The sequence below is a fragment of the Cebus imitator genome, unplaced genomic scaffold (genome assembly GCF_001604975.1).
Source record: "Cebus imitator isolate Cc_AM_T3 unplaced genomic scaffold, Cebus_imitator-1.0 Scaffold249, whole genome shotgun sequence".
NCBI lineage: Eukaryota > Metazoa > Chordata > Mammalia > Primates > Cebidae > Cebus > Cebus imitator.
The window spans coordinates 2,670,403-2,682,313 of NW_016107564.1; the positions used below are offsets into that span (position 1 = coordinate 2,670,403).

Below are 11,911 nucleotides of genomic sequence, written 5' to 3' on the forward strand. Positions count from 1 at the left end.
ATCCTTTCCAGAATATTTTCAATTTACTTTGCACAGATCCATCAGAGAAATCACCATCTATGGCAGCTATAGCCTTACAAAATGTATTTCTTAATAAGACTTAAAAGTCAAAATTATTTTGTGATCCAAGGAGTAAATTCTGCATGGAGCTGCAGAATAGATGCTGTGTTAACAGGCATGAAAACACTAATTTCCTTGTACATCTCCATCAGAGCTTTTGGGTGACCAGAAGCCTTGTCAATAAGCAGTAATATTTTGAAAGAAGTCTTATTTTCTGAGCAGTAGGTCTCAACAGTGGGCCTAAAATGGTGAGCAAACCATGCTGTACACAGATGTGTTATTATACTGGCTTTGCTGTTCCATTTATAGAGCACAGAGTAGATTTAGCCTAATTATTAAGGGCCTCAGGTTTTTCAGAATGGCAAACGAGCGTTCTCTTCAACAGTAACTAGCTGCATCAATCTCTAACGTAAGAGTCTACCTGTCCTTTTAAGCCAGGCATTGATTTCTCCTAACTATGAAAGACCTAGACGGCATCTTCTTCCAATAGAAGGCTGTTTTGTCTACACACTGAAAAATCTGTTCTTTAGTGTAGCCACTTTCAAATCAATGACCTTAGCTACCTAGATGTTTTGAATAACTTGCTGCAGCTTGTATATTAGCACCTGCTACTTCACCTTGCATTTTTGTTATAGAGATGCCTCCTTTCCTTAAACCTCATGAGTCTACCTCTGCTAGCTTCAAACTTTTCTGAAGCTTCCTCACACCTCTCAGCCTTCATAGAATTCAAGAAAGTTAGGGTCTTACTCTGAATTAGGCTTTGGCTTAAGGGAATTTCATGGCCATGAATTTTTCATCTATCCAGATCACTAAAACTTTCTTCCAATCAGCAATAAAGCTGTTTCACTTTCTTACCTTTGGGTGTTCACTGGAATACCACTTTTAATTTCCTTCAAGAACTTTCCTGTTGCATTCACAACTTGGCTGTATGGCACAAGAAACATGGATATGGGCCTAAGTTTTTGACGTGTCCTGCTCACTAAGCCTAATCATTTCTAGCTTTTGATTTAAAGTAAGAGAAATGCCAGGCATGGCGGCTCACGCCTGTAATCCCCGCACTTTGGGAGGCTGAGGCGGGTGGATCACCTGAGGTCGGGAGTTCAAGACCAGCCTGACCAACATGGAGAAACTCCATCTCTATAGAAATGCAAAATTAGCCAGGCGTGGTGGTACAAGCCTGTAATCCCAGCTAATTGAGTGGCTGAGGCAGGAGAATCACTTGAACCTGGGAGGCAGAGGTTGCAGTGAGCTGAGATCATGCCATTGCACTCCAGCCTGGGCAACAAGAGTAAAATTCCGTCTCAAAAACTAAAACAAAGTGAGAGCCAGGACTGTTCCTTTCACTTCAACATTTAAGACCACCACAAGGTTATTAACTGGGGCCTAATTTCAATATTGTTGTGTCTCTAGAAATAGGAAGGTCTGAGGAGAGACAAGAATAGTTGGTAGAACATACATTAATATTTATCAATTAAGTTCTCTGCCTTATTAGGGCCCAGTTCATGATATTCCAAAGCAATTACAATAGTAACAACAATCATTGATCACAGATCACCATAACAGATTTAATAATACTGAAAACGAATGAAATACTCCAAGAATTATTAAAATATACGATACATGAAGGGAGCCAGTCTATTGGTGCCATGGTACGAAACATGGCACCAATAGACTGGCTTGACACAGAGTTGCCATAAACATTCAAATTGTTAAAAAAAAAAAAAAATGCATTATCTGCAAAGTGCAATAAAGTGAAGCACAATAAAATGACATATGCCTGCATCTGTATCAATAGGTGGAAAATGCCATTTTCTTCTTCGTCATATAAAACTTCACATAGCATGACATAAAACTGAACTTAAAGGCACTAGTATGTGCCTTTCTAGGTGGCAGGTCTCCATCATGATCTTTTAACAGAGCAATGTAGATAAACTTACAGATTCAAATTTTGACTACTGAATAATTTCAAAAAGAAAATTCAGCTCAACAAAATTCAGTATGTGTCTAAAATTATTTGTTAAGATAATGAGTTCATGGGAGCTCAAAACAAATTATTTAGTCCTATTCTATACTAAAGTAAACCTGGATTGAGATTTATAATAAAAATCACAGCACAACAGTATTACTTGGTAAAGTCCTCAAAGTAGATTTTATTTATACATTTCTTCAAATGATTATGGTATTTTTAAAAATCTCTCCCAAATTTGATGATATAGGGACAGTGGTGAGAACAAGGTATCCTTAAAGAAAACAATTATGGATTGGTGCTTTCCTAGCTCACTGAGCTAACACCCAGAAGCCAGTTTTTCTATAATCCTAAAGAATCTTAAATGTGGGTTTGTTTGAATTGGCCTTCTGAGAATTGTTCAAATAAAAGGAAATTTATATGGAAAAGAGATTAGTTTCCAAAATGTGCTATCTTTGAAAATAAGTCTTCAGACATGTATGTCCAAAAAGATCTGCAAAGCTTGGTACAGTGTTAATGTATAAAGAGAACCAATAACCCCTATGGATTTTAAAACCCAAAATAATCTATGAAATACTTTAAATGACATGGCATAGCAACATTCTTTAAAGCATTTCATTTAAAAGAAATCTGGTAAGACTGTTCTCACCCTTCTGAAAAGACCTAATCCCTTTCTAAAACAAAAGTATAATTTGCAAGAGAAACAACATTACAATTCACTAGTAAATTAAGATTTCTGAGGTTGTAAGAAATGGGGCAAAAACAAGTCACGCTCAAAAAGGGATGGTTAACACAAGAATGTGCTATGAGTAAAGTGCATGAAAGGAAGCCTGCTCAGCTAAATGAAGTAGACAAAGGTCAGAAGTCAAGGGTCATTCGCCAGAGCGGCAGCAGGCTCGAAAACCACACTGCAAATTCTGGCATCCACTGGCGGTATCAGCATGAGGACCTGTATGAAAACAGAAAAATGTGAAAGGAGGAATTTCTTAGAGATCACATAAAAATAATTCTGCTTATGAAGGAGCTAAAACATTCAATGGTTTTATTAGCAGTACATTTATATCATGGAAGTGAGTGCATAAAAACTTATTCAGACACAAAAATCACCAATAACAGCTTGACTTTAATTAATATATCCTTCATGGTCCAAAAGGTAAGTGGGAGAAGGGAAAAATTAATTTTTAGCAACAACTTTACAATATAAAAACCCAAAACTGAACAGAGACAATCCACAGAAGCAAGACTGCAAAGCTAACTTAAAAATAGATTCTTATAATCTGAACATCCCCCTAGAAATGAAATAAAGGCAAAAACAGCCCTAACTGTAATTGATAAGCTAAATAATTCAGTATTGAGCAATTATAATAAATATATTCAAATTTTGAAGAAAAATAAACTATATAAACAGACAATATATTTGCCATATTTTTATTTAATATTTGTAGCCAAAAATATCTATATATAGTAGGATTACATGAAATTATTTTCCAAAATTATATAATGAGTGATCAATTAAACTTTATCTAAGAAAGTAAAAATTATCATTCACTTACAAATAATAATAAAACATATGTGGAATAACTGACATTTTATCCCAGTCACACTATGCTACCCAGGCACTAAATAAAAGATCCATTAGGGAACAAAGCTAAGAACTAGAAAATATCAAAGAAGAGGTTTCACAGCACATATTCAAATGTTAAGTACTTTGAATGAATATTTTCATAAAAGCAGGCCAATGTGGAAAAGACTGTTTCAAGTATATTGAAGTCTTTCAGTATGTCTGCACCATGAACAAATAAAGAGCAGTTAATTAGTTCTTTACATATCAACTAGAACAACCAAAATACTTGCAATTGTGATATAAAGGACAGTATAAAATGAAAACTGTACATGAAATATAATTTTGCTGCCAAATATATCAAATGGATTATAATTGAAAAATCACAGTACTCTGGGGCGATATCTAGTTTAACTCAGAAACACATTTTAAATCTACCTTTGTTTTCTAAAATAGCATTTGATTACCAAAAAAAAAAAAAGAAAAAGAAAAGTAACTAGGCTAATACTACCATAATAATTACTTGCAACTAAACACATAAAACACATTAATTGCCAGAAATTTAACTTTTCCTTATATTCCCCAAGAGGCACATACAAAATACAAAGGGCAAATTTCTTAAGAACTATACTCATTAAAGTATAGTGTTCACATATTACAGAAATGGTAACATATCTTTAAGGAAAGAAACTATAATATTACACAAATATGTGCAATTACAATAGCTTATGCTTTCAGTCATATTTAATTTTTAAGTTGATATGACATCTGTGATTAGCTTAATAGGGGAACAGGTATGGGAATGGGCAATGATATAGATGAAATGAGACTAGCCACAGGTTAATAACTGCTGAAGCTGACAGTACAAAGGATTTGTTATATTATACTGTTTATATGTTTAAATTTTTCCATAGCAAAAAGTTTAGAATTATTTTAAATATAAAGTTGAATTACTAAAGCTAATTTTTATCTAATCAAAATAACAATCTCTTCTGGTCTTTAAATGAAAAGTTAAATATGTCAAATATTTAAAATCCATGAGCAGCATTTTATTATTTTCCCTTAAAATAAGAAAAACATTAATCTTAACTAAAAACGCAAGATAAAATGTTTTAGTACATATTGAGTACTTATTAAAAATGCCCTGATAAGAAACACTATGATCTGAAATCCTTCTTCCACTGCCAATTTTTGACCAAGTTTTTCCTTTGAATATATTGCCAGCTTTACAGACTGCACCACCCAGTGTCCCCTTCTTAGCTTGTCTTTCCTCACTCCTTACACTGCTCACTGTTTTGTCCACCAATCACGTAGTGCCTCTCCTCAAGACACAAGCCCTGCCTCACTGCCATTCCCCTGCTCTGACCCTTAGTCCATGATGAAATGCCTGATTCATTGGGCTTTGCCAAAATGGATCTGATTATCATTTTATCAGATTAAAATTCCATTCTAAATTGTTTAAAAGAAATAAGAAGAGACATAAAGACTTTCATATAATTTTTTCAAACTGCAATTCCCTCAAATACTTCGAAACATCTATACCATTAAGTCCTCACTTAATGTCATTGATAGGTTTTTAGAAACTGTGACACTAAGCAAAATAATGTATAATGAAACTAGCTGTTTTGTTTTCATCACTATAATAAAATGACACTATTTGAGGATTTCCTGTATGTTATTTTCTTTAAAGTCAGTCTCCAACAACATATCAACAACACTGAGGACTTAATATATTCCTATTTTTTAAAAGGACAGAAAGATAAAGGAGAAATATTATGCTAAATTTCAACAGCAGCCTAAGAAAAATCATATGTCATGTCTGGAAGCAATGGAAGTGAAGCAGACAACTGGTTTTCAAAGGATAAAGTAAAAGGGAGACTCAAAAGAACAAACAGAAAGCTATTCTCCTAGAGATTCAGACAAGACACATTTTTTCACCATCCTCCCCAAAAGATGTAGGGTCCACATGCTCAGTTTCCACCCTAGCTACCTGGGTCACTTTGCTCTTGAAGTCTAAAGGATGGTGGGAGAGATAATGGGGGAAGAAATGTAGGAATAAAAGTCTTCACTCTGTATTAGGTAAAAAGCACAATCCTACTGTCAGTATCTCATTTGTCACAAAACAAAGTTCTTGTTTATACTCATGTAAAATGTGCCCACTCACTGAGTTGGCACATTTTATATGAATATAAGCAAGAACTCTGAATACATGCTAAGTTCACTAGAATTGAGTTTCAGTGAGATTCTAAGTGTACAGAGTAAAGAGAGAATTAATATATTGTTTTCAAATTTGAATGCAGAATCTGTCTAAAGAACCCTATAAAAACTTAATCAGTAACTGTAATATTAAATGATTAAAAACCATAATCCTATCATAAGGTTAATAATGGAGCAGTTACTGGTGTCTGATCCCAATAATTATGAAAGTGACAGCATCCATTAAAGGATCTGCTGAAAGCCTGAACCAAAACAAAAATGAAGACAAGCACTGTTTTAAATTCAGTTATCACGTTGTAGAAAACAGGAGAGTAGCACTTTCCAAAGCATGGGAAGTATAAGCAACATTAACAATGAAATCCTTAAGTAACACAGAAGGACTGTTCAGAAAAGAGAATAAATGGATAACAGAATAAATGACAACAGAAAAGGTGAGGGGGCATTAGAAAGAAATACGACTTAGATATGATGGATTGCTTAGTATCTCAGGTAGACAGCTACGCTTTAATAGACACAGACAATTCACAAGGTACTTCCCTTTAAATATTTGACTTATCACCAGCAAACTTCCATCTCAATGTAAGATAAAGAACGCAAATGGTTAAGATATATGAAGCCTAAATTATATTAAAGAATAATAAAAAAAATAGAAAAACATAATTAAATAATCATTAAAATATTTAAATGTATGGTAAAGAATAATCTTGTAAGAAACCATTTTTAAGTATTAGATGAAAGGAAGTATAAGGTTAGCTATTATTTCTCCAGATTTTTATTATTAAATAACTTGTTTTTACTGGGTTCTAAGTATATTACTTATGCTTATGCTGTATATCTGCACTTACCTTCACTTACCTTTATTCCTCTTTAACTTAAATTAGAAACATAAAAGAGCATATCATCTGAGACTGTGTCACCTCCAAAACTATGAGCTAATCTATCTTCATTTATAAATTATACATACATTGAAATGCAACTCAGTAAAAAAGTTTATTTTCTATCATTGTTTAAATGTTCTCCACAGCACTAAAACTATGCCATTCCATTTAACACGTCTTAAACGTTAAAGAATCTTTTCAATGTTATGGCTAAGGAGTCTTTTATATTCAAGTATAATCAATCAAATAAATGTAAAAGTCATAAAGAATCATTCAGAATAATCTAAATTTGCATTTTATATCAACACACTTTATGTACAGTGTCTTGCTAAAGGTAGTCACTGTTTGAATATACGATAACTAATTTATCTTCTCCAAAATCTCTGCTAGTGCTGGGAAAATAGATCATTCTGCTTTACTTATCATGTATTACTTAATGACTAATGTTTATCAGCATTTACTTTTTTATATTTAGTAATCTGATGGTTAACTATATAGATTTTCTTTTAAAAAGTATATTTTTAGTTAAATGTTACTTTCAAATATTTGAAATATAATTTGTCACCTAAATACACTTCTCCATTGCTCTAATACCACATATTAAATACACTGACAGCTGGGCGCGATGGCTCATGTCTGTAATCCCAGCACTTTGGGAGGCTGAGGCAAGCAGATCACAAGGTCAGGAGTTCGAGATCAGCCTGATCAACATGGTGAAACCCTTTCTGTATTAAAACTATAAAAATTAGCCGGGCGTGGTACCATGCGCCTGTAAATCCAGGTACTCAGGAGGCTGAGGCAGGAGAATCGCTTGAACCTGGGAAGTGTGTGTTGTGGTAAGCCAAGATTGCGCCCTTGCACTCCAGCCTGGGCGACAGAACGAGACNAAAAAAAAAAAAAAACCCAAAAAAACAAAACAAAACAAACACATTGACTACTTTCAGAAATAATAAAAATAGTAACAAGGAGGCCCCTGAGCTTTCATTAAATATCTACTGTACAAGCTGAACTGTTTTGAAAGATATTGGATCAAGTGTCATCTTGCAAAACTAGATACAACACAACCTCATTCTAACACTTTCTAGGTTGTCCATATATCCTTTCAAGGAAAGGACTGAAACAGAGCATTGCTTTAAGAACAACCTATGTGGAACTCTGAGACACCAAGTTATATAACAAGTCACCCTGTAAATTTTAAAGGCTTTCCATTCCCCCAAATCATGCTTCAATAAGCTATAAAAGGAGAGTTAATATTGGATTATACAAGCACTGCAATTTCCTTTCAAATCTTTCAAAGTCAGATATCTTCATTACAATTCATTTACTTAAAAAAAATCATTTATCCAAAAAATGTTTACATTCAACAAGAAGAATGTAATAGCTCCTTTGAAACTATATATTCAAAACCAGTTTAGAGGAAATTCATAAGGACAAAGTACAAAAGATTTTAAGTATTTAATATTATCCCATCATCTAAATTATTTCAAAGTTTAAAAACACACAAACGCAAAACAAGTAGGTACCCAGTCCCCTTCCTCTACCCAAAAATAAATATAATGAATTTGACTGTGAGATTTATTCTCAAGCACAACCTATGTTGAAATCAATATGAAAAAGTCAAGTATAACACACAAATACAATTTTTTCTTATAAAAATAATTGCTTATTAATAACTCTTGATAATATGTCCTATAAGCCTGAGGAACTATAGCACGAAATCTACAATGAAATAAGTTTATGCTAACAAAACAAAACTCCCTTCTCAAATCCACTGCATCCACAAAAGTAACTGCTTCACTGCATCAATCACATTTTGTTTTCATAGGCTTAGCATGTTGCAACTACGATGACATTCACTTTCGCCATTCCTTGATTATACTCAGAAGGTAACAGAGAACAAAGAAATGTCCAACTTAGTGTTGATATATCAAGAACATGAGAGGTCATCTCCTGCGTAACAATGTGATTCCAGAAATAAGAAGGTTGCAATCTCCTGTTTTGTCTTACATATTTTAAGGAAAATCTTATCTGAGAAATAGCAGATTTGTTAATTTCTCTATTTTATTTGTTAATTTCTCGACTTTGTGGTATGTTATTACTTCCTCTAGTCTTCCTGATTCCTGTCAGTTATTCTGCCTGAGAAGAATTCTGTTGATCTTCCTGTCATCTTAAGGTGAATTGGGCACTCAAAGACAATAGGACATAATATTAAAAAAGACAGGTACATAGTAGTCTGGCCCATCTAAAATTTTCTCCAGTTATCAATACAGAAGGCTGATTTGCTTACTATTAACAGAAGAGCAGCTATTTATGCTTCTGGGAAATTCAGTCTCTACCAGTGACTATCAAATGTGCAAAAAGGCACTGAATCTACTTTGAAAAAGAATGTTTAATAAGCCCACTGTAGGGTAGAATGTTAAAAAAAAAATCAAGAAATATTTCTTGTGATTTTTGAAAGTAGGTTCAGGAATCAATTTCCAAGATACTATAGAAATTCTAGTCATGTCTTAAGCATCTCAGCCTCTTCTCAATACTAGATACTACCCATACCCCTCAATCTTCAGTAAGATTTATTTGACATCAGATCCAGAAACTCTGGAAGTCCATATTACCAAAGTCCTCATTTTTCTATATTTGATAAAGCTGTCTTACAAGAAAAATGAGTCTAAGAAGTCAGCGTTATCTAGAACATCAATAGTTCTAAATTCTTAATGAGTGCTGCAAGACTCTAGAGGAATACCCAAAATTTTTAATAGGAATTTTAGTGTCTCTATTAACTTACCATTTTTGATTACACTATTACATGCCTCAAAAATCTGACACAACGGCTATTTAGAATATACATCTGCAAGAAAAACTTACCTTTCAAGATGTTAATTAATGAAAATATAATTTTAAAATTTTATCAAGTTTAAATCTGAAAGTAAGACAGTCTGGTAATTAGAAATCTAGAAAACTAAATGGAAAAATTATTAGAACTGCTAAAAAATTTTAAATTAATTCCTTCAAAATTATCGCATTGTTAAAAAGCATTACCGTTAATGTTGTCACAGTAGTAAAAGTATTCATCATTCAGAGAAGGACATGCTGAAACCAAATCCTGCAGGCCTGCACCAGTTATAGTAAGACAACCAGAGAGATTAAGGTGCTCCAAATAAGGCAGCCCTCCTCCCAGAGTCAAAACCCTGCAAGAAAAATAATTTGACAATTTGAAGACATTCATCTATAAAAAGTTTGTATTCCTATGGGCCACTGAACCACTATTTTACATACTTTTCAATATGGTAATGAGAAATTTTAAGAATTTCTGTAAAACACTGATAACCTTATCCTTAGGCAGAAATACATTTAACTCAGAAAATATGCTATATTTTTCCTTACATTCAATTAAAAAAAAAATCTGTAAAACTCTTCTTTATAAAAACGTCATGGCAACTCAATTTTTAGAGCAAGTACTGAACCCTGGAGTTGTAATGTTCATTCACCTGCCAGACTGTGTAAGTAAAAATTATCAAGAAAATTACCAAAGCTTAAAATTTAATGACCAGCTGGGCAGTTTCCAAAAAAATTATAGATATACTTGGCATATGATCCAGCAATTCCTGTCCTAGGTATATATCCAAAACAATTAAAACCACATTTACACAAAAACTTGCACATGAATGTTCACAGTAGCATTATTCATAATAGAAAGTGGGAACAACCCAAATGTTCATTAATTAATAAATGGATAAATAAAATGTGGTTTATCGATACAATTAAATATTCTGCAGCCACAAAGTACTGACACATAGTATAATGTACATAAACCTTGAAAACATAAGCCTAATTTAAATTTTAAAAGCCAGATACAAAAGGTCACATGTTGAATGATTACATTAATATTACCATTCCAGTAAATCCACAGAGACACAAAGTCTAATCATGGTTATCAAAGGCTGGGGAAACAGGGAATGAGAAGTGACTGCTAATAAGTATAAGTATGGGGTTCTTTTTGGAATGATGAAAATGTTTTGAATTAGTCTGTGGTGAATGGTTGAACAACCATGTAATTATACTAAAAATCACTGAAGTGTATACAATAAATTTTATGGTATGTGAATTACATTTCAATAAAAAATAAAACCTAATGGCACATACTAGAAGAATAAAAGCAGTATTTACATAAATAGGATAAAATTAAAAGGCGGCTTCTTGTATTGGGATGTCTAGATATCTAAGAAGACCAGAGAAGTGTTCATTGATTATTCTCTCAAATATGTTTTCCAAACTTTTAGAACTCTCTTCTTCCTTGGAAACAGCATTTATTCTTAGGTTTCGTCATTTAACATAATCCCAATGTTCTTGGAGGCTTTGCTCATTTTATCTATTTATTTATTGGTCAGATTGGGTTAATTTGAAAGCTTTGTCTTCAAGCTCTGAAGTTCTTTCGTTTGTTCAATTCTATTGTTGAGACTTTCCAGTGTATTTTGCATTTCTTGAAGTGTGTCCTTCATTTCCAGAAGTTGATATTGTTTTTTTTATTTATGCTATAAATTTCTCTGGAAATTTTTCCATCCATATCCTGTAACTTTTTTTTTTTTAATTTCTTTAAGTTTGTATTCACTTTCTCTGGTGCCTCCTTGAGTAGCTTAATAATTGACCTTCTAATTTCCTCTTTCTAGCAATTCAGAGATTTCTTCTTTATTTGGAATCACTGTTGGTGAGCTAGTGTGTTCTTTTTAGGGTGTTAACAACCTTGTTTTGTCATATTACCGGAATTGTTTTTCTGGTTCCTTCTCACTGGGGTAGACTATGTCAGAGGGAAAGACCTAGGGCTCCAGGGCTGTTATTCAGATTCTTTTGTCCCACAAGGGTACTCCCTTGATGTGGTGCTCTCCCCACTTCCCCTAGGGATGGGGCTTCCTGAGAGCCAAACTGCAGCGATTGTTATTTCTCTTCTGGGCTTAGCCACCCTGCAGAGCTGCCAGACTCCAGGCTGGTAGTGGGGAGTGTCTGCAATAAGTCCTGTGACGTGATCTGTCTTCAGGTCTCTCAGCCATGGGTACTAGCACTTGCTCCAGTGGAGACAAGAAGGGAGTGAAGTGGACTCTGTGAGGGTCCTTGTTTGTAGTTTTGTTTAGTGTGTTGGTTAGCCTCCAGACAGGAGGTGCCGCTTTCAAGAAAACATCAGTTAGGGTCCTCTGTAGGGACATGGATGAACCTGGAAACCATCATTCTCAGCAAACT

The 11,911-nt window shown here is 33.7% G+C and overlaps 1 protein-coding gene across 2 annotated transcripts in view; it reads right to left on the minus strand.

Moving 5' to 3' along the window:
* Positions 1-2,182: 2,182 nt before the first annotated feature.
* FBXL5 (F-box and leucine rich repeat protein 5) overlaps positions 2,183-11,911 on the minus strand; it is a 45,535-nt gene continuing 35,806 nt past the window's right edge. For both annotated transcript variants that reach the window (XM_017498723.1, XM_017498722.1), the window contains exons 10-11: positions 9,719-9,867; positions 2,183-2,975 (exon numbers count right to left, since the gene is read on the minus strand). In XM_017498723.1, coding sequence (XP_017354212.1) covers positions 2,899-2,975; positions 9,719-9,867 — 226 coding nt within the window. In that variant the 3' untranslated portion in view covers positions 2,183-2,898. The remainder of the gene's footprint in view (positions 2,976-9,718; positions 9,868-11,911) is intronic.